Source organism: Paramisgurnus dabryanus, chromosome 20, assembly GCF_030506205.2.
Source record: "Paramisgurnus dabryanus chromosome 20, PD_genome_1.1, whole genome shotgun sequence".
Lineage (NCBI taxonomy): Eukaryota > Metazoa > Chordata > Actinopteri > Cypriniformes > Cobitidae > Paramisgurnus > Paramisgurnus dabryanus.
The window spans coordinates 15477763-15503663 of record NC_133356.1 but is presented as its reverse complement, the minus strand read 5'-3'; the positions used below and the strand labels follow the sequence as shown (position 1 = coordinate 15503663).

The 25901-nt window shown below is 36.6% G+C and overlaps 1 protein-coding gene across 1 annotated transcript; it reads left to right on the top strand.

Annotated features, from left to right (window-relative positions):
- Positions 1-9548: 9548 nt before the first annotated feature.
- slc2a15a (solute carrier family 2 member 15a) lies at positions 9549-25144 on the top strand. Its single transcript, XM_065297535.1, has 12 exons — positions 9549-9707; positions 11674-11772; positions 13832-13992; positions 14971-15095; positions 15185-15330; positions 15455-15587; positions 16668-16855; positions 19482-19592; positions 21372-21473; positions 21593-21668; positions 23724-23851; positions 24151-25144. The coding sequence occupies exons 1-12, from the start codon at positions 9663-9665 to the stop codon at positions 24403-24405; spliced, it is 1569 nt and encodes a 522-aa protein (XP_065153607.1). The 5' UTR covers positions 9549-9662; the 3' UTR covers positions 24406-25144.
- Positions 25145-25901: the final 757 nt, after the last annotated feature.

The window sequence follows — 25901 nt, the reverse complement described above, 5'->3', positions numbered from 1 at the left end:
TCGTCATTTTTATTATTTTTGGACCAAAATGTATTTTCTATGCTTCAACACATTTTAACTGACCCACTGATGTCATATGGACTACTTTGATGATGTTATTATTACCTTTCTGGAGATGGACAGTATACCGTAGATAGATTTTCAATGAGGGGTCAACAAGCTCTCGGACTAATTCTAAAACATCTTAAACTATGTTCCAGAAGATGAACGGAGGTCTTACGAGCTTGGAACGACATGAGGGCGAGTCATTAATTTCAAAAAATTTTCATTTTTGGGTGAACTATCTCTTTAAAGCAATAGCTCACCCAAAACCAAAGCATGTAAGCAACACAGCAAAATGTCCAATTTGTGAATAAATGATTAACAAGTCTTATCGCAAAATTATTTTACCCAATTCACAACGCTTAAGACAGCACACCACTAAAAAATGATTTTAAAGTGCTTTTGTGTCATTTTGGAGCCTGACAGCACCAATTCTCACTCACTATTATTAAATGAAGACTAGCTAGAATATTATTCAATAAAAAAATGTGCCTTTCTGCACTGTCAGAAAAAATGGTCAAAATATGATCATATGCAAAAGCCGCTAAACGCCACCTTTGACTCCATTTAGGGTCTGATAAAGCAAATGCTCATTTGCAAGAAAACAATTAGACACACTTACAGGATTTTGCATCTGAACTCTTCATATTAACCCCACCTGTCACTGGAACTGTACCATTTGAAAAAGTCCTTCTACCATTAGGTACAAATATGTATATGTTTGGTATAAATATCTATACATTTGGTATAAATATGTACACATTTGGTATAAATATGTACCTCTGAGCAGGGCCGGATTATCCATAGACTGGGGCACCAGGCAATGGGGGGCACCAAAAGCTCCAGACTGCGGCCAAAATGTTTTTGTCGCGGGCACCCGTGACAAAACTACGGATGCGCGATCGGGTTTTAAACGCTCTTTGCATGACGCGTATATAGTTTTATGTCACCATGTGCTCAGTTGATTGTACCGATGGGTCTACGCAGCCCGGGTAAAGTCAGCACATCTCACTCAGAACCGCGAGGATACGCGCCAGCCCGGATTTAAAATTAAACATTGCAGAAATGAGAGACAAAGAGAGTGGGAGAACTTTTAGCCTACATTTACACCAACAACATTACAGATGAGAATAAAGGTTTCAGACATCAGTGCCAAGTTAAGAAAAAACGGATAAAAAAATGTGAAACGTGTAAAGGATACAAGTATGTAGATTGCCCTGCCACTCACCTCATTACAGTATGCTATCTGGATATGACTTATTGTTTATGTTTGTATATATAACTTATTGTATATGTATATATTGTATATATCTTATGCCTAGAATTAGTTATGGGGGTTGTATGATTCTTTGTTTCATAACTGCCTATTCTAAAAGTTTCATCAATTGTGCATATGACATGTGCAGCAACTGCATAGCGGTAAGTAAGTCTATTTAGTATTTTTCAGTAATGCAGTTATTTTGGAAAAAATTTGAATAAATGCATTGCAGGCTGATTTAAGGTGTGCCCTAAATGTTCTGCTAGCACTCCTAAAATTTTCAGTCAGGGGCTACAGTGCTCCTAATAACAAAAAAGTTAGTCTGGAGCCATTTAATATATATAATATAATGTATATTTTTTTTTGGGGGGGGGGCACTTGAAATTTGGTCACCCTGGGGCACTTCACTGTGTTAATCCGGGCCTGCCTCTGGGGTACTAATGCAAGCCCTTTGGTCCAAAGTTATACTTTTTTGAAAGGGTACCGCCAAAGTGACAGGTGGGGTACATATTTTGACCATCTTATTTTTGACATATTTTTTCTGGAAGTGTGAGCCCCAGAAAGAAAGTCTGTCATATGGTTTCAAAACGCAGATAAAGAGTAAATGATGACAGATTTTTTGGGGGGTGAACTCTACACTCTTACTTCCTCTCTTACACTCTATTTGTATCTAACGTTCTTAAAATTTTTACATAAAACAACACCATATTTGACCTAATTTAAAAAAAAACACGAAACTCTCACATTGCTAATCCTATTATGCTGCGACACAAGTAAAAGCCTAGATGTAAATGATTGTTGTAATTAGACTGCTTTAAATTACAGCCCTAATTCCAGACGATGTCCCCCACCATTCATATGCTGCTGACCATGCTAGAAATTTCTCCCTGATGGGACTCCTGGCTCTGTCATAAAACTATCTGAGGTGTAATCTTCAACTGATTTACCTACGGTTTCCTCACCATCGACTAATAAAAAGGGCGAGACCGCCGTGGTTTCGTGGGGCTAGTTTGTGATTAGGGATGCATAATCGTAGCCTGCTTTGATCGTTTCCATGCCTTATAACTTCTTGCATATATAATGAGAAGGACTCATGAGACGGACGGAGTGCAGTGTAAGCAGAGAAGGTTTGGGAGCAAGACTGGGCTGCAGTCTTAATCTGGCTCTGGAGACAAAGCATTTATGATGTACATCATTGGCTGAACTGGAGGAAGGACTAATTATAGTCATCCCGCATGACACATCCTGAAGTATTGACCATTTGTTCTTTTTGGTTAGATGGGGTATTAAGCACCAGAAGAGGAGCTCTCAACTGTCCGAGAAAAAGCTGATGAGTGTTCTAAAAAAAACAAGAACCCTTATGAGAGCTGAGAGCATATGAAGTTACTGACTACAACTAAGTCGACAAATTAAACAACAAAACTCATTTTCCAGGGCGAACGAGTTAAACCTGGCTGAGCCGTGCAATGTTGTTTTGCTTTCTACTTCTGTCATTTTTCTATTTTCTGCTTGCTACCTTTGTTCTGGCATTTGAATCAGCATTTGCCACCGTTCCTGTTCACGGAAAGTTCAAGGCATTACTCACAAAGTAAAACTGTGACACTGACATTAAAGTATAAATGGATGTGTACTCTTTCTCTTCCACCACACTCTGAGGTGGAGATAATGAGATGCTATATCACCATGATGAAGGGAGGGGAAATCTGATTAAGATGTGTTTGCATCCAACGTCTCAACTAACTGCGAAACTCATAAAACGCATTTGCTGTCTCCCCCATAACTAATGGCTGGTTTTCACGGCTTTGACAGCGAGCCGTGTGTGTTATTTTGTCCGGGTATTATAATAATAATGAGAGCAAATTAGAACAATCAATTTCCATGGGTGGTTCTTGATTGGGGATGATGGGCAATATGGCACCGGGTAATCCATCTTCCTGGCCCTGTCTCATTAATGGCTGCGTCGCCGCGACAACAGCCAATGGCAGTGCGGCGCTATGGAACACATGGGGGCACCATTCTGTGAGCCTATGTTCAATTAGCAGTGGCGGCGATAAACAGAGTGATGTATGTAGGCTCACAGATGCGGCAGCTTGAGCTTTGAGCCTTTTAAAGCCCCGGTATGTATCCTCTGCGCTTTGATACACTCACGTGAGCTTGTGCGATTCCCCTTGCTAAATATTCGCTAAACAGCAGTTCTTGCAGGAAGCACTCAAAAAAGCATTACATTGGATTACTCGACAGCTATCCCAATTCTTCCAAAACGCAACATTCCTTTTTGGGAGCTTAATGGTAATGCGGTGGCCACAAGAGGGCTTCAGAGGTTTTATTAACAGGTCATACACATAAGGATGTTACTGTTGACCAAAGCAGCATGGTTAATGGACCATACTGTTAAGTTAACAGCAAAGACAGAACCTACTAGATATTTAGAGTTATACATGCAGTTTGTATATTTTAAGTATACTCTCTAAAATACCAAGTCTAAATGGTCAAACACACCATTTACAGTCTAACATTTGTTGAAATCAATGATTTAAATGAAACTTTGATCATTTAAACTCATTATTCGACACTTTTATCCAAAGTGACTTACAGTGAATTAAGGTATACATTTTCACTAAATCACAGGGTTGCAGGTATTTGGGCTTATTTAAAGAAATATGGTTGCTTGTTAGGATAATCACATATAGATGCTGTTTTAAAATGCTTGGACAAACACAGTCTGCTCAAAGCTAATAGCCAATCAGTTATAATATACGGGTTGAAGTATGATTTATCCTCAAACACCCCATCCCCTTTCTTCCTTTCTCGTCATTGCAAAGAATCTATATAATAGACATATATAGATACACCATGGACAAAGGTTTTGAGACGCCCACTTCTAATAAACAGGCTTGACTACTTTACTCACTTCAGTAAGCTCAAATCTTTATGCTATAGCATATAATAATATTCTAATTTTACAGCAACAGTTTGGGCAGAGCACCTTTTGTATTCCAACATGACAATGCCCCTATGTACAAAGCAAGGATCAAAAATAGATGATTGTTATATTCTGGTATGGAAGAACTTGACTGGTCTGCATAATACCCAGACCTGACCTGATAATCTTTGACTTGCAGGCCAAACCCTCATCACCTATCAATGATTTGTACACACAGGGGCAAAGACGGAAAAAGTCCTTTCCAAATTTGTTCCAACAAAGATGGAAACCTAATTCGTTAAATTTGTATTGTATTTTGATTGTAAAAAAACTGGAATAGTTAAACATGTTTTTTCAATGCCATTTCAGCATGTATAGCTATATTTATGATGAGAACTGGTTAATCACCGGGTTGAAAATACAGGTTAGGTAAAACAAAGTTGTCAAATTACCATTCCCTCAATGTATAGATTTTGCTCTGTGGAAGGGAATCATATAGTACCCAGAGTGAACCCATGCTGTGCTGACACAGGAAGAAGATGTAAACTCCACACCAAAATACCTCCTGACCCAGCCAGGGCCTGAACCAAGGACCCCTCTGACTGTAAAACAACAGTACACAGTTTGGGGTGGCCACTGTAACACTTTTATTCTTTATAAAAAAGGGCATCCCAATACTTTTTGTCTATATGGTGTATATTAACTATAATAACAAGTAAATAACTTGATCCATGTAGCTTTGGACTACTACCACATCCCACATAACATCCAGGGTATAATCATCAGTTACCAGAGAGATATCAAGTTGCAATTCCAGTCTGCCAGGTTTACAACAAAGTGGCAACCAGTGGAGAAGGGGATAGTGACAGGATGCATCTTTCCCATCTTGTTCATCATGGGAATGAACCTGATCATCTCTTTAGCGATTACAAAGTCATTGGGGGCAAAGACCAGAGCTGGATGTCAACAGCCAGCAATTAGGACATTCATGGATGATCTCCAGGAAGAAGGGAGAAGAGCTAATTGCAACTCAAGGTGCCTGAACAAGGTGGAACCTCCCCAAGAGAACAATCATATTGAGTGAACTGTGACGGCTCAAGCCCTTCCGTATATCCTTTCTATTCCGAGCAGTCCATTTACTGTGTAGGTTATGTGGCGGGAGAGGAACAACGGAACACATTCTGTCAGGTTCTAAGACCACATTTACACAGGGAATTTACCATGACAAGATGTTGGCAGTGCTCACAGACATCCTGGAGTAAGAAAGGAGCAAGAAACAACCAGCCAAAGTAAGACCGTTGCTGAGCACAACTGCCATTGTGAAAGGGAGCCAAAGACCTAACGTCCACAGTCAAGCCAAGCAGAACCTTCTGCAGTCAGCTCAGGGATATGAAATGGAGGTTGACCTTGGGAGGAAACTCCGCTTCCCAGAGGCGGTACTGTCTACAACTTTAAGGCCGATATTTTCATGTGGTTTCCAGAGGGAAGGAAGATCATCCTGGTGCAGTTGATGATGCCATGGGAGGGCTGTGAGGAATTTGCAGAGAGGAAAAGAGCCAAATACCAGCAACTTGTCCAAGACTGCCAGGACAAGGGGTGGACATGTTGGCTGATGACGGTGGACGTCGAGAAGACATCGCTCAATCTGTGTGGAGTCTATTGATAAAGGTTGGACTGGAGGGTGTAGTGGTTAAGGGTCAAAACACTCAGTGAAGGTTGGGGACCACCTGACGACCTTTTCTCCAGGCCAAGGCTACATCCATTAGAAATGGGTGTATGATAGCATTGCAGATGTATTATATAACTATTATACTATTATATCAATTTCCACAAACACTTTAGCCAACAAAATGGTGAAACTATGACAAAAATACAACAAAGTACTGCATATTGTGCATTTGCTAAGGCCTAAGAGGACTAGGGTTTTGCTGCAAGGACTTTGTCCCAAGCTAGGAGATGGTGGACTGCTTCAAATGTTGGAATGTAGACCAATTTTCATATTTATCATTAAAGGATATAATAAAAATAAGTAGTACATTGATATTTATAAATAACCATACAGTATCTATTGATAGTATTAGGCTATTACACTTGTTTTTATTATTGTCTGTAATGATTATTATAAAACAGTTAGCAACAGTCCTTGATTGATTTGCCAATAGCTGTGTTTTATTTACGATAAAACACAAGTATGACCACTGTACCCAACAATTCTGTGCATCACTGTGCAGCACCCTATAGCAATGTAAACATATGTGAAACATTCTGTTGCTGTTCAGAGTCGATCAGGGACTAGTTTTCCAGCAGGAGGCGGCTAATTTAACTTTATGAAAGTCCCTCAACACTGTTTTGCTCACATACATTACAAAAATATTTTAAACATCTCTGCAATAAGTATAGTGCACCATGGACAACCTGTGTAGTCTCAGTTTAATATGTTTCAGACTAAATATAATATAATAATATTGGGCTTGTTTTTTAAGCTGAGTTTGCACATTAGTCTTGTGAGTTGGTAACACTGGATGTGATTTTAATATCAATGAGCAACAAACAAAGACTACAAGAGTCAAAGGAAATCACCATTGATCTGGACAAATCTAACCTGCTGTTATCGTGTGAGTTCCTGTCCCTGATTATATTCATCACAAAACACAGGCATAGAGGGAAGGGATATTAGGTTTCTGGGCAGCCATCAATCTAAGTCATTCTTAACTTGATCAACAACACAACACTCTCCAATCCAACATTAGAAGAATCAACTTAACCAACTCAATCTACTGTATAATCCACAGTCACATGCTAGCACGAGTTAGGTGAATGAGAAGGGAATCTGGGAACCATGAACACATAAAAAAACATATTTCCAGAGTTCCAAGCTAATGTGTACTTGAAGCATACACTGTCATCAAAAAACCTAAGACTTTCTTACGTCCATAATGAGCACTGAGCAGTTTCCAATTTGCTTTGAGAAATAATTAAAGTGCTGTGTTAGCTAAATACGCAATGTGACATGGGCAGTGAGGCTTCTTTCATCTACTACATTATTATATGATATCATTACAAAAATGAATAATAAAAAAATTATTAAACAACACTGAAAAGTGGCTAGAATGAGGGAAGAAAATTCCCAGATGGTCCCTTTATAGGAGATGCTTGGAGATTCTACCAACATACTGCATAAAGTTTCAGAAAAGCTGTGAAACCACACAAACCTTTATAAGACTTTACACATAATACTACAGCAATTATTTAATTTGTAAAAAAATAAATTCTGATTATTCAGGTTTTAAAATAGGGACATGCAATACACATTACAGAAACTGTACACACAAAAAGTCTTTATGAATCCTGCCTGTACTGGATTTGTATTTTTCTGTGTCATCATTATAAACATCAAAACATCTTTATTTTGAATTAGTTCACAATTCACGTGTTTAAAAGGCATAAAAAGTGATTTGGACTGCTTAGACACATGTCCTTTCTTTAATCTGTGGATAGAGCATCAATTGTAACTTGTAAACATAATTGATTTTCACAAAAGTATGACGTTGTCCCAAGTCCTATGACAGATCAATCACATAAGAGCCCCTACAGCAAAAAAGTAAACTCTCTGGAACTTTCATTTAGTTGCAAACATAACTCGTAGTCTGTATGGTCATAATGATATCAGTGTCAGCTCAAATATACATTATGAAACTTTACATAAAAGTCACATCATAGTATACAGTGGCTGAACATTATATAGTATACTATATATATAGTATATCATCGTTATAAAAAACTATTTCACATAGTTTTAAATAGAGTGTTAAAACATAAAATGCATGTTGTATAAATTATAAGCAGCAAAATATAATGTTTCTTACCTTTAAAAATGGGCAAACATCATGCAAAAGGTTGTGTAAAGATGTTGGCAGCATTGGTCCATCTATGTCCCTTCAAAAATCAACCAGATAAACACGTCTATGTTGGAAGGATGTTAAACAAACAGTGGTTCGTATCATACACATTTAAAAAAAGCTACTGTAGGTTGTACTCCGAACTGTTGGTGATTTTTTTATATACAAAACATCCTGTCTTCACAAGGTAAAGGAAGCTTTAAACTACACAAAATAATACTCTGTCATTTAAACAACATGAAAACCAGCTTTAGACTTTTACCAGCTACTCCTGCTGAAAAAAACGGCATACCAGCAAGACAGGTGTTGTGTCGAACTCAGTTCCCCCTATGTTTCCCTTTAGTGTAGTGTTTTTATAGCGTTTTCATCACGTTACATTTAGAAAGATTAAAGATTTAAATTGGTTGTACTAAAAGGCAATAATATAATGTATTTTATAATACAATTTATTAAATATTTCATTTGACAGTTTTCTATTAGGGTATTTCTTTTAAAATATAGCCTGTCTTTTTCTCTTTTTTTCCTTTACTGGTTGGTTTAAAAATGTAATGTTTGCATACATAATAAATATATATTATACATATAATATGATTCATACTGTAAAAATGATTGACTTACCATTAAGAACAATACAGATACATTACAGAAATGCACACATATACATCTCAGTAGCCATTAAAACTTTAAATATATAAAAACCTATAACGTGATAAAAACGCTATAAAAAACACTATACTGAAGGGGAACATAGGGGGAACATAGGGGGAACAGACTTCGACACAACACCGGCATAATGTTGTGTTTTGGTGCTAGTATGCTGGTGACTCCCAGCTAAACCAGCATGGGAATTATTCTGGTCTATGCTGTTTTTTTTTCAGGAGGGACATTGGAAACCCACTCGTCAACAGATTAGTACTGACATCTGAATTCATTTATCGTTAATTTGTTGAAATTTTTCTGCTACCACAGGTAACTTAAAAAAAATAAAACAAAATGGAAACATCTGGGGTTTCCTCTATGTTGTGAATGAGTTTGATGAACTGACACTAATGCCAGTTAATAATGCTTTTTAACAGCGATTTTTTTATTCACCATACCCTTAAATATCGCATTTTCTGTGACCCTTTAATGTCGCATTTTTGTGTTACATGTATGTGCTGTCTTTTTGAATTACTCACTACAAGCTTCTCCACGACCCCCTCCGTCTGGTGCCCACAGTCTTTGTAAATTCACTTAGCAAATTGATTTCAGCAGGAATCACGTTGTTGTTATCATGTGATGGTACTGGGCCTGGGCTTGTCTCGTGAGCGGCCTCACAGTCGGAAGTCAAACGCGGTAAGCGCGAGCTCGGGACTGTAGTGAGGATGAGAGGCGGACCGTACTGCCAATCATATCAACCGTTTGTCGTCGATCCAATATGACCACGCCCTCGTGTCAAGATGAAGTAGGTGCTCAACCGGTGGCCACAAAAGACGGCAAGTTCAAACTAAACTTTACATGTACTCTTTAAATCAAGATCCGTTGTATAAATAAATAGAAAATGGCTGAAGAAGTTTTAATTACAACGACAGTCACAAAATCATCGGTAAGTGTAGTATTTTCACTTACCATTCACTGAACTGTCGTTTTGTAAAAGCTCTGTGTTGTTATTATTTGCGTATCTAGTTGTGTACTTAATATACTGTGCATATGCTCTGCAGTGCTTTAAAATGGGTTTTGTAGTTAAAATATGGCATCTTGGGTGTTGGGTCGGTTTCCCAGACAGGGCTTATTGTTAGTCCCAGACTGAAATGTATGTTTTGGCTGCTTGCGCTGACTTATCTTAAAATATATCAGTGTCAATTTTTTTGTCTCAAAATGTTTGTTTTTGTAAGGTAACGTTTGTAAAAACTACATAAATGTCAAAATTCCAAGTCCTGGACTAATCTAAACCATGTGTTAATACTATATTACAGTTACATATTAGAAGACAATTACATTTTGGTGAATAAAGGTTTGTAAGGGGTTCCGAAAAGTTAAGTAATATCTGTATTATTTAATATAGTGATGTCCTTTACTAAATTGTGAGTAGGAAAGAAAATAAATAATTTGATGTCACAAGACATTTGTCAAGATCTTTCCTCACGTGCAGGCCTATTAAGTGATCAGAATAAGAACAAATTAAGTTTTCCACTCATGATCTGAAATGAAATGACTACTGATGTTTCACATGAGAAAAAACTATTCTCTTTTCTTCTGACTTGACATTAAGAATAGAATAGAATAGAATAGAATAGAATAGAATAGAATAGAATAGAATAGAATAGAATAGAACAGAACAGAACAGAATAAAATTGAACATTTTGGAGTATTTCTTGGTGTGGCACATACAGTAATATTTACTATCCCAGTCCCAAGCAAAAACAAAAAAGAGCATATAAATGTAAATCCACCCCAATCGATATTCCTGTGATTAAAGGGATACTCCAGTCAAATATCAAAATTACACCATGATGTACCCACCCTCAAGATACATATGTCCATCATCTTTCAGACGAGCACATTTAGAGTTATTTTAGTAAATGTCCATGTTTTTCCAAGCTTTATAATGGTAGAAAACATGGATCAGGGAACAACTTTTGATTTTAAAAAGTGCATTCATGGCTCTAATGGGTTAAAGGGATAAATCACCCAAAAATGAAAATTCTGTCAGCATTTACTCACTCTCATGTTGTTACAAACCTGTATAAATGTCCTGTATAAGTGTTCTGATGAAAACAAAGGAAGATATTTTGAAAAATGTTTGTTACCAAATTGTTCGAGGGCCCTATTTACTTACATAGTATTATTTTATCCTACTATTGAAGTCAATGGTGTTCATCAGAACAAAGAAATTTATAGGGGTTTGTAACAACATGAGAGTGATTAAATGATGACAGAATTTTCATTTTTGGGTAAACTGTCCCTTTAATAAAGATCTTCTGCGAGTAATCGATGTGATTGTATAATAAAAAATATCAATAGTCGATATCTAGCTGTAATACCTACATTATCTCACCGATTACCCACAAAATACCTTTATTTATCGCTTAGAGCCATGTGGATTACTTCTGTTAAGGATAGGTGCACTTTTTGGGCTCAAAGTCAGAAGATGTTCCCTGCATGTTTTCTCCTGTTATAAGCTTGGAAAGCAAGGACATTTACTAAAATAACTCCAGATATCTTTATCTGAAAGATGATGGATATATGTATCCCGAATTGCCTGAGGGTGAGTACATCATGGGGTAATTATGGTATTTGGCTGAAGTTTCGCTTTAAATTAATTTTTTCTGTGTTTTATATATTTTTATTCTAAATATATGCTTTCACTAAAAACATTCATTTAGTAATTAATTAAACGTCCTGAAGGACTTTTTAATGTTCTCTGTTTATACATCAGTAGATTTGGTGATAAATTAAAAAAAGTTAGATAATTTACTGTATTGTAACTGCATGTATGTTGTTTTGTATGCTGCATCCCACAACTAAGCTTAATAGACGACACTTTTGTCACCAATTTTTCCCTTTAATAGCACCTTACCTCATCCCTGCTGGCAGTGGCTTTCCTCACCTCCTTTGGTAGCTCTATGCTATATGGATACAATCTAGCTGTAGTCAACTCTCCTGCTCTGGTAAGGGCTTTTTGATATACTGTAGTGAAATGATTTAGTACACTACCTTAATTGTCCAAAATACCTAATTAAATCAATTCTATTTAGTTTTTCAAATGTAACTTTGCATTGGCTTTCAGCAGAGAGGTGCAAGTTTATGGCATTGCCTCACAGTAGGTTGAGAGAACAAACACAGTGACCTGAACAGAAGCATTACTGAGGCAGGATTTCAGGGAATTTATCCTACTTAACATGGCTATGTACATTCTATACATTCTTGTTGTAGACTGGGAATTCTTATTTCTGGGATACTAATATAAACTCATATTTAAAAAAAATGGTTATATACTTTATAATATATGGTATTAAATAATTAACATAATTGTAACTAGAGAGAAGTTTTGCACAGCAAAATGAACAGGGCATATTTTTCCCCCCAGAAACTTAGAAACAAAGAGTTGAAGCCTTACTTTCATGTTTTTTTATAGATGACTCAGATGTTATTTGTTCATCTTGGCTTGTCAGGCATTCTGTGCTGCAGTGGTTGCCTCTAGCAGCTCTTCATGTATATAAGTAGGGACCTATTTGCCCTGCCCCATTAGCCTGTTAATGATGAAAATATTTAAATTTTCCTGTCTCCTGACTGGCTGTTATATACCCTACTTAAGTGGCTTTGTTTTGTGTTGTTTTTCATGTACTAATGAAGATGATTCAAAAACAAAAATCCAAACATAGATTAGAAATCGTATATATTTCAAAGCAGAAGCACAATCAAAAGTGTCACCAATAGTTTAGTTCAGTATTATTATATAGGTGTCATTTACTGATCAGAGTGTCACACACACTTTCCTTTTTTATATAAGTGTTTCGGTTTAAATTAATTTGGAATGGAAAATCTGGATACACTCAAATTTAATTAGGTGTGACCTTAAAGTGACATAGGATTAGTGTAAGGAGTGCTTGTCATAAGACAGAGGCATGTAAGTCAATAAAAGCGTGACATACTAAATAGAAGCTTTGAAACTTAAATCATAAACTTTATTAAGAAAAGTGACTATTGAAGTGGATCATTTTTAAAGAATCACTACATAGGTCTACACAAACTGCCTACATAAATCACTTTTTACAATTCCTTATGTGTTAAATTAGAAAAAAATGTGATTAAATAGACATTTCATTCAAAATTGTCAACTTGGCATACATGCCAGACATGGGGTCTTAACTTGCACTCTTTCTTTAGGGTACTTTATTGGGCTGTACTGTATGGTTCAATAAAGAACCTGTAAAGGGACACTCAGCACCTAAAAATAGTCCCCTGCTATTGAAAGTAACCAAGGGGTCTATTTTCGGGCACTGCATAATATCACTACTCCTGCTGCAGCCATGTTACAGCAGCAAAGTCCTTGATTATTACGCCAGAATGTGCGTATAGTCCCTAGCCATATCGCCTAGAAAATTGCAACTTTTAATTTGCCGTTGGTCTTAGTACACGATGTAACTACAGAAGAGTCAAGTTTTATATAGGATAAATATCGAAAAAACTCTTTGGTTATTTTTTAGCGTGATGCTAATGGTCTAATCAGATTCAATGGATTATGCTAAGCTATGCTAAAAGTGGTACCGGCGGACCCGGAGATCAGCTGAATGGATTCCAAAACTCTAGTGAAGCTGGAAAAATAGCATATTTAAAAAAGTGGAGTGTCCCTTTAACATCAAAGCTCAACTTGAACTTGAACAGAGAAAGGTTTGTAGTGGATAACTACAGCTTAAAATATAGTAAATATATATATAAATATAGTTCCTAAAGACTAAAAATATAGTAAAGAAATTGTTCTTCGAAGAACCTTTAATAAACGGGTTCTTTGGAGAATCATAACTGATGACATCCATATGAAAACCCCTTTTTCCACCTTTTTATGTAGAGTTAACAGGGCATTTACATATATAAAGATCTAATATTTTGTCACTTGTGTGTGCCATTGTTTTTTTTTTAACTTATGGCATTGGTAAGGCATGATCTAAGGCACTCACCACAATTCAGCCCATATCTAATATGTCGCTCTCTCTTTGTCACTGACAGTACATTAAAGACTTCTATAACCAAACGGTGATAAGTCGAAATGGAACCGGACTGACCGAGGAGGCCCTTACCCTCATGTATTCACTTACTGTTTCAGTGTTTGCAATTGGAGGCCTCATCGGTTCCTTGATGGTTGGCACGCTGGTCACCAAATTTGGAAGGTAAGTCAGGAGAAGACCCATAACATCTGCCGTGGTGTGGTCACTCTGCCAGGAATTCCTCAGAGTGTCAAGGCCACTGAGGTGGATTGTTTCTCATCTGTCACCCCACGTGACCTCTTTGGCCTCACTAAACAACCTTGCCGTTGCCTTGTAAATGGCCTTGTTTGCTCTTTGGAAAAGGCTAAGCTTCTTTGTTCTCGTATCTCCTAAGGTTCTCAAGTGAGCACAACTACAGTTAGTATTTAAATAACTTTTAAATGATCCTATTGTTTAGATACCAAGCTTCCTGATAGATGTCTCTTTGAAGCATTAATACTATATCCTTCTATATCCTACTTTAAGCGACAAGGGTGAATTGTCAAAAGGAATTTGGAAATACACTTGGCAAGTAGTAGCCAGGGCCTCTAGCTTGCACTGTAAACTATTGTAGGGAGAGTCCATGCATTAAGCCTGTCAAGCTTCCTTTGGAAATCTCTGGTTGTGAGGCTGTAGAGGCCCCTGATAATCTGAGGCCCCGGGGCTCTGTCCTGATCCATAATCCAGTCTTGACCATATCCAATCTGTTAGCCATAGCTTACACTTTTATTTTCTGCTTTTCAAGGACTCTGGAACTTCTATATGATGTGAGTGTCTATGAGTGGCGCCACAAGATTTGACTGCAGACATTTAAATGCAAATGAAAGACGATGATTCATGATCCTATTTATTGTTCTAATCAATTTCAGTCCTGCAAAATGTTTTATAGCAGTGAAGTGATCATAACGCAGAACACGATGCAGCCATCTGTAAATCAGGGGGAAAGTTTACAACTTGATAGAACTAATCAAGGAAGGCCGCTATTTCACCCAGCAGCACTGTCATGGAACATCAGTTATCTGGTTTTGATAGTTAAACTCCCAGGTGGCTGGCTATTGAGCATGACTGTCCCAGGTTAATGAACAGTGCCAGAACAGGACTCCATGGTGTTTGCTTTTGCAGGAAAGGAACACTGGTGAACTCCACTGTACTGGTGTTCCTAGCGGGAACGCTCATGGGATTCAGCAGGATCTGTGGCTCACCTGAAATGGTCATCTTTGGTCGTTTTGTAACGGGGATACATTCAGGTATGCCCCAGCTGAAAAGAAAACACACATGAGTTACAAAACGTGGCTTTTTTTAAAACCTAAATGATCTCTAATGTGTCTCCTCTCAGGTATCTCTCTCAGTGTGGTGCCCATGTACCTTGGAGAAATTGCTCCTAAAAACCTAAGAGGCTTTCTGGGGCTCGTGCCCAGCATATTCATTTGCATTGGAGTTTTTTCAGCTCAAGTCCTGGGCCTGCATGAACTTTTAGGAAAGGTGAAACTGAGTAATACAATAATCTATTTAACATCATACATTTGGTTAATATAAATGTACTGTACAGTATTGAGTTATGGTAGAGCTCTGTGTAATAGTTTATTTGTGCTGCTTTGATTGGCAGGAGGAGCACTGGCCCCTGTTTCTCTCCCTTGTGGTTGTCCCCACCTTTATCCAGCTGATGCTGTTGCCATGGTTTCCAGAAAGTCCACGTTACCTGTTGATTGAGAAGCACAATGTTCATGCCACGATCACTGGTGAGGTTTCTGAAGATAAAACTTTGCACTTAATAGAATAATAATCGCATCCTAACAACATACCCATCCTGCATTTGTCAAATTATATCAGTATATGATATACATCAGAAGTTTTTAAGGTTTTAAGCATTAATTTTAGAAAGGTTTATGTGTAAAGGAAGAAAAAAAATCAGTGTGGTCCTAAACAATGTCTTAAAGGGACACTCCACTTTAAAAAAAAAAATAGGCTCATTTTCAGCTCCCCTAGAGTTAAACATTAGATTTTTACTGTTTTGGAATCCATTCAGCTGATCTCCAGGTCTGGCAGTACCACTTTTAGCATAGCTTAGCATAATTCATTGAATCTGATTAGACCATTAGCATCACGCTAAAATATGACCAAAGGTTTCGATATTTTTCCTATTTAAAACTTGACTCTTCTGTAGTTACATTGTGTACTAAGACAGAAAATTTTAAGTTGCGATTTTCTAGGCAGATACAGTTTGGCTAGGAACTATACTCCCATTCTGGTGTAATAATCAAGGACTTTGCTACAGTACTATGGCTGCAGCAGGCACAATGATATAATGCAGCACACGAAAATAGTCCTTTTAATTAGCGATGCTAATGGTCTAATCAGATTCAATAGATTATGCTAAGCTAAAAGTGGTACCGCCAGACCCGGAGATCAGCTGAATGGATTCCAAAACAGTAAAAATCTAATGTTTAACTCTAGGGGAGCTGGAAAATTAGCATATTTTCAAAAAAAGTGGAGTGTCCCTTTAATATCTTGCTGGCCTAAATGATACTAAGATGTATGTTGTTTGCTTCTGCCACAAATGCGTATGATATAAATGTAGGATGTGTGTTTAATTTAGCTGATATGTTTAGTAGTTTATTTTAGAAATGCAGAAATCCCTAGCGTCTGTTTCTTTTACAGTGATCCTTCGTTGTAGTCACAAAGTTTTATTTAATTATTAGCTTTATGGGAAACATAAATCATGAAAACTAGTAATCATAGCTAAACTAATGGGCTTTTCATGTGAAAATCCCTGATACAGATGTGCATGAAACCATTAGCTTGTGTTCTGTTTGGTGCAGCGCTTAAATGGTACAGGGCCAAATGTAACATCCAGGAAGAGATAGAGGAGATGCAGGAGGAGCAACGCTCTCTGTCATCAATGGAGACTATATCTGTCTGGCAGCTGCTACTGGACCACACTGTTCGCTGGCAGGTCCTTTCTGTGGTGGTTATCAACATCGGCATGCAGCTTTCTGGTATTGATGCGGTAAGACCTGGTTAAGATATAAAACTGACTACATTTGGGCCGGTTTCACAAACAAGGCTTAAATCTTATTTTAAATGAAAATGCATGTATGAGGTGTCTTAACTAAAATCAACTTTAACTGAAATATCTTCATAAAATATATCAGTGCCATTGTTTTGTGGCACATCAGTAATGTAATGTTCTTCTAAAGCCGGGGTTCTCGAAGAGGGATCCGGGGACCCCTGGTGGTCCTCAATGCTTAGTTCTAATATTGGTAATAAATTATATAATTGTGTTATATTTACATATGGGGGCAATCTAAGAACCATGACAGTCTTGCTACTGTTCATTTTATGAAAGCTTTTAAGATAATTTAAAAAGTATATGCGGTACATATTAAAATAAAATGAATAAATAAATGTAAGATCTTTAAAATTGTGATGCTTACAGTCTAACGTTTTTATGCTGGTTAGAAGAGGTTTGGTTTACCATGTAGATCGATGTAAAATAGTCATCCTTGTGACCAAGGTAAGCTTGCTAGTTGATGAGACTGGTACAGTAGAAGCACCACCAAACTGTGATGTTGTATGCAATGCCGGCCTTTTTAACAGAAGAGTGCTTGATGAAAAAATCAAGCAGTGAAGTGTGTGACATTTAAGTTGTAGTAAATCAAGAATCCAAGAGTCCAGCTGCTGACCAGTCAATGTAGACCTGACTTGAAAAAGGCTAAACGGCTCTTATTTATTATTTTTTTGGGAAGGTGTTACTTTCCTAAAGTAGTTTTACTGCAGATTATTTATTCAGATGATTAGGAGCAGAGAGCTGACAGAACCTCATTCTTTACCCAACAGACCTTAGCAAATTACAATCTTTTTTCAGGAATGTGTTTATGGAATATAATTTGCACTGCCCTGCTAAAGCAATAAATACAAGCAATTACTCAAGCAAATGAGATGCTTTTTATTAATTGTGATGAAGATGATTATTGTGATTTGACAGCTATAATTTTGATTAATCTATAAATTCATTTTAAGTCAGAGCTTGTTGTTTTACTTTTAGCTGTTTTCCATGGATTGTAAATGCATGCATGTAGTTTTTCCAGTATGTGGCAGTGTCAGCTGATAATATATGGCATGTATGTGTCAATGATATCTGGGCTATAAATAAGATTTCTGATTCATCTCGAAAAAAGCGGTATAGATTTCTTACAACCATCATTTAAAAACCTAGAATCTGTAGTATAAACCTTGCATATGTAAATGTTTTTTTTTTCACAAATGTTCTTGCAAGTATATAGTAATTTTGATATGTGTTGTTTGGTGGCATATTAATTCTGCCTCACAAAGGCAAAATGTGATCATGGACCAAAAAAACTCCACAAGTAACATGGGTCAATTATTTGAAATTGAGATTTATACATCATCATCTAAATAAATAAACTTTCCATTGATATATAATGGATTGTTGGGATAGGACAATATTTAGCCGAGATACAACTATTTGAACATCTGGAATCTAAGGGTGCAAAAAATCGTATAAAAAAATGTGTATATATTTACTGTAGGAAATTCCCAAACTATCTTTATGAAACATGATCCTTAATATCCTAATGATTTTTGGCGTAAAAATTTATAATTTTGACCCATACAATGCATTCTTGTCTATTGCTACAAATTTACCCATGCTACTGATGATTGATTTTTTTGGTCCACGCGGTCACAAATATTAAATGGTGGTAAATCGGCTATTTCCTGACACTGTTAAATGAAAATTACTCATATATCATAATTCTTTCCAAAATGAAAAAAAAAAAAGAAAAATGCAGTATCACATTTGTTTCTATGATAATTGTGGGTGCAGCATTGGTCTGCTCTTGAAAGCAGTAGCAGTCAGCAATTTTATCCTCTGTGTATTCTTTGTTAGACTATGAAAGTCTTCTCAACGTAGCACTGCAGATTTCCTTCATGAGGATGTACCTCTTTGTGTCCTACCCAGACGATTTACGAAATGACAATATGCAAATATGCAATTTAAGCCTGTTTTTTTACAGATGCTAGTATAAAATAAGCTGACAGTCTTCGTTTTATATGTTAAGTTGATGAATTTATTTGTTTGCAAAGTTGAAAGATCAGTAATCTTCTTTTTAACACCTTGAAAAATTCACGAATTCATTACAGCATCAGTTCTTCTTATCATCATTGTATTCTGTCAAGGCACATAAGCAGTTGATGTCAAATCAAAGTAGGACTATAGCTTGGTTTACCGTATGGGGTTTTGAGATCAAATTTAAATATTAAATGACATTGACTGTAGGGCTCTTAGGAGGCAGGTGACCCTGTGTGTTTGTGTGTGTTTGTGTATGTGTGCAGTCAATGTAAATGGGGCTGACAGGTGGTGAGTCTTGGCTGACTTCAGCATGAGCAGCAGGCCTTGTGTGTCCTCTACACTCCCAGCAGCTCTCAAACCGTCTGTGTTGTCTCTGATTACCCCCCTGCCTAACCTCACACGCAGCCCTCCAGCTCTCAAATTGAATCTGAAGTGTTGTACACCGTTACTGCTCACAGTCATGATATGCCACCTGTACAAGCCAAAATTACTTCATGTGCCTCTACCTTCTCATCCTTGTATCGCTCTCCTCTTATTCCAGATTTGGTTTTACACCAACGACATCTTTGAGAATGCTGGGATTCCAGCCCCTGAGATCCAGTATACCACTGTAGGAACTGGGGCTATAGAGATTATTGCAGGCCTTGTTGGGGTGAGTTCTTATTATGCTTTTACAAAATCAAATGCTTTATATCACAGTTTCACATCAGGTAGGGTTTACAGGGGAATTTGGAGATTTTTGTTAGTGATAAATATGGATGAATCTATAAAATGGTTATCTTTTCTAATTTATGCTAGACTAATTTGCCTTGTTTTAAAAATACATTTTTGATAATCAAAGACTTTGATAAATTTGCCTTGTGATAAAATGACAGATTACTTTATTATGTGACTTGTATTACCAAGGCCACCATAACACAGTTCCTGCTGTCATTTTAATGTCTAAACAATACAATTGTATGGTAAATATAATATAAAAATAATCTTCATTAAATATTTTTAAACAATAAATAACTATAAAAAGTAAATATAAACAATACTGTGCAAACGTCTTGTTGTTTTAGCAGTTTTAATGTCTATCCATATTTATTTTTCAAACTATTTTATTAAGATACAAACAGAAAATACAGGAAATATTTAATTAATATTAAAAATTTAGTGTGACCTCTCTTGGCACTAAACACATCTTTTTTTTAAGCAAAATGAAGTAAAAAAAAACTAATTTCTTTAAAATTCGAAATTGAGTTTTATTTAGGTTTAAGAGATGCTGCAGTTTCCTGCTATGGCTCAAGTGAAAGGGGAGTTTACCCTAAAAACTTGACACATCAGTTTACATTTTTATACAGTTTTTAATACTATATACACATTTCCTGTATTTTCTGGATGTATTCTATTCAAGAGACCGAGAAACAATTATATATGATCATATAACATTGCAAAAACAACAAATTTAATGCTGGCATGGTGGCTTAAGACTTTTGCACAGTACTGTATATATGTAAATAATACAGTAGTAGATTACCATCCTGTAATTTACATTTGTTAACAACAAAAAATTGTCTTTAAATTAAAATTTAATCGAATAAATACATTAGATACCATCATTAAATAGATACAAGTTTATAATATTGTTTCTTTATGACAGATCGAATTTTTCACATGCCATCCAATCTAGAATATGTTAACACAGACCTGCTTGTGAAAACCTGTGCAGCCCGCCCGTCCCACATGATGTCCCAAATGATTCTAATTCACCATATTTGACAGGGGGTTATAGTGACGTGAAATTGTTTATTAGAGATCACGCGGTGTGTGTTCACTAGAGCCGAGAACAGCAGCGGAAAGGAAGAACGTCTTTCCACTTCTCAATCGTTTTCATTTTGCTTTCCCCTCAATCTTCCCCGGCTCGCGTTATGTATTTTCTCTGCAGTGACACTCATAAAAAAACACTGGATAAGATGAGCATTAGAGAGAATGATGTGTCTTGTTTTTACCGGCTCCATCTTTGGGTCACATCTCAGAGCTGTAATGAAGGCCAGACACCGTCTCTCTCTCTCCCACTTGCGTTGCTTAGCCAGGATTTAGTGATGCACCAGCAGCAGCCGGAGAAGAAGAAGCATGCTGTTAGTCAGAAGAACTCATTGCTGTCAGTGTCAATTGGTCCTCACTTGGGAGGCGAATGGCACACGGGAGGAAGGCTGGAGATTGGTTATAAAATTACAGCTATTCATTCTTATGTCAGCCGCACCCGCCTTAAAGTCAACAGCACAGAGCTTTAGCTCTCAATTTTAGCAGCACTTAATGAAAAAACAAGGTTCCACTTTATGCTTCCACACCATTTGCGTCAGAAAAACACCAAAAGCCATCCTTTCAGTTCAGCGGTTACTAATTAATCTGATCAGTCTGTGTAACATCTCTGTTTTTCTTGCAGTGTTTCACCATTGAACGTCTGGGTCGAAGGCCATTGATTATTGGGGGATTTGGCTTCATGGGAATGTGTTGTGCTGGGATAACACTGTCTCTCATTCTTCAAGTAAGTGGGATGAAGCTCACCTGTACACTGCAGTAATTACAATGCTTGTTGAAATCACTGTTGGCAAAATTAGTTGTGTAAGTATGAGTGATGGTGTTTTTAATACTTTTTTTACGCAGACACATGTGTCGTTTATGAAGTATATAAGCGTGGGGTGTGTGGTTGGAATAATCGCTGGATTCTGTATAGGGCCAGGTAAGCTCTTCATACATCTTACTCACTTAATATGTTTAATAATCTAATATTCATGGCTACATCGCATTCAGTCATGCTTAGATGCAATCAGTAGAGAACTGCTTCAATTGGATGAGTAGTTGTCTGCTCTTTGACCCTGAATTCCCAGATGATGTCTTCAAATAGTGAAATAGCGACACCTGGAGGTAGAATTCTGAACTGCAATTGCAGTTTACTCGGTTCCATCAAGTATTGGGATGTTACATGTATTTATAAATAAAAATACATTACAATTTTGGTTATGTTTAATGTATAGATATTCAGTTGTATATTTTATCTGTTCAGAATTGCAGAGTAGTGCAGAGGAAATTTGTACAAAATTGCAGAAGGATTGAGGCATGATAATGCAAAATAAGCATGCAAAATAGGTATCTATTTATGTGATTCATTAATTATTTCTTTAAGAGAATTGGGAAACACACCTGTATTTTACATTATTTAACAAATTTTTTTTTTTTCATATTTCATTTTTTTTTCAAATATTATAAAAGCAGTACTGGCTTAAATATTAATATATTTTTTAAATATTTTTTTTAATTATATGCACACAATGTAGTCAACATAGATTTATGAGTATTCATTTATACAATACACACATTTTAAATGGCTTAATAGCTCTAAAAGTGGTTCACTGGCTCGTAATCATAGGGAAACCACTTTAAAGGGATAGTTCACCAAAAAATGAGTATTATGTCATCATTAACTCACTCTCATTTTGTTACAAACCTGTATAAATTTTGGTGTTTTGGTGAACACAAAGGAAGATATTTTGAGAAATGTTTGTAACCAAACCGTTCGTGGACCTCATTTACTTCCATAGGATTCTTTTTTCCTACTATAGAAGTGAATGGGGTCCACGAACGGTTTGGTTACAAACGTTTCTCAAAATATCTTCCTTTGTGTTCATCAAAACATCAAAATTTATACAGGTTTGTAACAACATGAGGCTGAGTAAATGGGTAAACTATCCCTTTAAGTGCTATATAGCATCTCTATAGCACAACTTATGGTTCTACATAGATGCTGTATTGCACTTAAAGTGGTTTCCCTATGATAACAGAACCATATGTGGTGCAATAGCATGACTATGGTTTTACATAGCACCATATGGTTTAACATAGGTGCTACATAGATGCTATATAGCACTTACGGTATTTTTTGCTATTTAGCACCAGTGAATGGTACAGGCATTCTACACATTAAATGCCTCTTATCTGACCTATATTATATAAACTTGGCAATATAGTTGAGGAGGCAAAGATATGGTTTACAAGTTTAAAAGAGTTTCAAAGTTTTAAAGTTAACGTGTGTACTTTGTTGTATTACTTTTCTGTAATCGTAAGATTCATAGTTTATGCACACAATAAAGAGCAGAGAGGAGCAGCTCTGTTGCAGTGATGAATGAGACTGCAAGTGCTTTACTGAGTTGATGCATTATCCAACCCAACTCCAAAATCTATAATTCATTCTCAGGCCCCAGTCTCAATCGGTGTAATTACGTCTTTAATTAGGATTTTTTATGGCTCATTGTTCATAAACAATGATGAATATGGCTTTTTAAGACAAAATCCTGCATGAACAATGAATTACAAGCAGAGTTCCTTATCAATTTAACTGCAGCACGCCTCCTGCTGCAATTATCATGCACAAATAATGAAGCCATCGCTTGGCTTGTTCCTGAATTCATTACATTTGAAATAACACCTTGTGCCTCCTTATTTTTCACTTGTAACCAAAAGGGATTAGAACTTAAGCAGTGAAACAATCTCTGCCTGCTGCATATTGAGATAACAAGCTCCTCATAAAGCTTGTTTATTATCTCTCTCTCACTAAGAACTGTTGCACAACAGCGCAGCAATGCATACATGCATGTGCTTAAAATGCCTGTGCTTATGTATTCAGAATTATGCATTGGATTAAACTGTTGTGAAAAAATACATGTCACAGTCTTGCTTTGCTACGATAGTCCACAGGATAAAGAAATATAACGTTTGTACGAATGTTTTTTTATTTTAGCGGGTGTACCATTCCTGATCACAGCAGAGCTCTTTAAGCAATCTCATCGTCCAGCTGCATACACTGTTGGAGGGTCTCTTAACTGGATGTCTAACTTCACTATCGGCTTCATCTTTCCTTTTCTGCAGGTATTGTAACCATTTGTCGCAGTCTTTTCCGATCCAATTGTTTTAAGAGCGCTCATAAACATTTTTCCCCAGAGGTCCTTTGTAATGTTTAAGATGCTGTTGCTTTTTGTGCCAACATTTAGAATTAAGTTTTGAGTTTCTTAGAGCTAAATATTTTTTGGTTCCTTGATCTCAAAAGACTTTGACTGCTGTGTGCTTTGAACATTTGTTCAAGTCATGCGTTGTAAAACCCAATAATCTTTAACTGTTTTTCCAAAAACAAAAATTGATTTGTGTTCTGTCCTTTTTCTGTATTACAGATGTCTGCTGGGTCATACTGCTATCTGGTGTTTTGTGCTGTGTGTTTGACTGTGGCCGTCTATGTGTACTTTGTTATTCCTGAGACTAAAAATAAGACATTTGTAGAGATTAGTCAAATGTTTGCTACTAAAGAGGCCGTGGAGGAGAGTCTGGCCCTTGGTCACCCAGACCAACTCAAACTGAAAAAGATGAATGGATATGGATCACTTGAAAATGGTTCGCTTGAATTTGACAGCTCATCCTCCTGCCCTTGACCTCTAAAATAAAGGCAAAGCGGACCTTAAGAAATCTGAGATGTAAGCACAACACCTGAATCAATGTCATGTTTGAATGTCATGGTTAAGCAGATACGGTCGTATCGTTGGCTTATTTGTAGGTTTACTAGACCTAAAAAACTGAAAGAAACTGTCTTCCAGTCGTTGTCCAGGTTAGTCAGTAGTTTGATGTAGTATGATGATAGGAACATTGAGAGCATTGTATAAAGCATTGTGTCATATACGTTTTGTTTTTTGAGAACTTTATGACAAGAATATTGTGAAATCGCAAACTACATTTTTAGGCTATTAATCATGTTTATATAATAACATGTATGTTTATATTATATTATAACAAATATTTCATATACTGTATATAGGCCTTATATAATTCTTTTTAAAGGATGATGTCTTTGAGAGTTTATACCGTATTTTGATTCTTTTAAAGATTATTTTGAATGTGCTTACCAGTGCAAGTACTTGACATATGCTTTATTATGGTTTATATTGTATAAAACTGCCACAGGTTTAAATTCGTGGCTGGATTATGATGTCAAATATGTAATGAATCTTAGTCTACATATTTTATCTGAGTTTTGCAATAGTAAATGTTGAAAATATGATCAAACAAAACTCAGAGCTTATATAATAATATACCGTTTACATACTTTATTTTACCTCAGTTGTACTAAAAGTATTTAAAACTTTATAACACACCAAATAAAAGTGTTGTAATGAGTCTGTGGTAATCCATTTTTTGGAGAACATCAGGGGGTGGAGTGATAAAGCTTACAAAGCAGGATCTTGGTACAGACACTGTTGGTTTCCACCAAAGAGCCCCATTGCCAGTCAGAGAAGAGCTTCATTAACTCACTGAAGAGGCAGATTTAATGTTTAATTAAAGAGAAGAGTCTCTCTCCTTTCCCTATGGATACCAAACATCTGTATGACAGTCTATATTGGGATACACCTCTGAGACATATCTTTAATATAGTGCCCTCCATAAGGCAGACCTTGCTGCATTAGTATATTTAAGGTACGTCCCAGATTTGTTTCCGATTATGGATATACATCTCTATAAAGGGCTAAGTGCATATAGAAGATTGTATTTCCTACTTTTATTTCAGGCCTGTGTGAACATGGATTTCTGGTCTATCAAGCCCCTGGGCAATGCTCTCCATCTGTGTGAGCCTCTCCAGATCTCCCCAGAAGAGACCCACATAGACTAATGATATCATACTCCTGCGTCTCCCGCTCCAAGAAGAGAAATTGTGAGCTGAATTGTGTCTGGCTTTCTGTTCGGTCAGTCTTCAAACACCAAGCTCAAGGTCACTGGTTAAATGTGATCTCAATGGAGTGTTGTGCACACAGCTGTACTCTCCCAGTTTATTTTAAGAGAAATTACTGTGCTTCTGAGGCAGCACTGCTTTAAAATCCCTCAATATTTCATTCCTATTTTCTACAAGTATTTTAAAAAAACAGACTTTATACCTTCC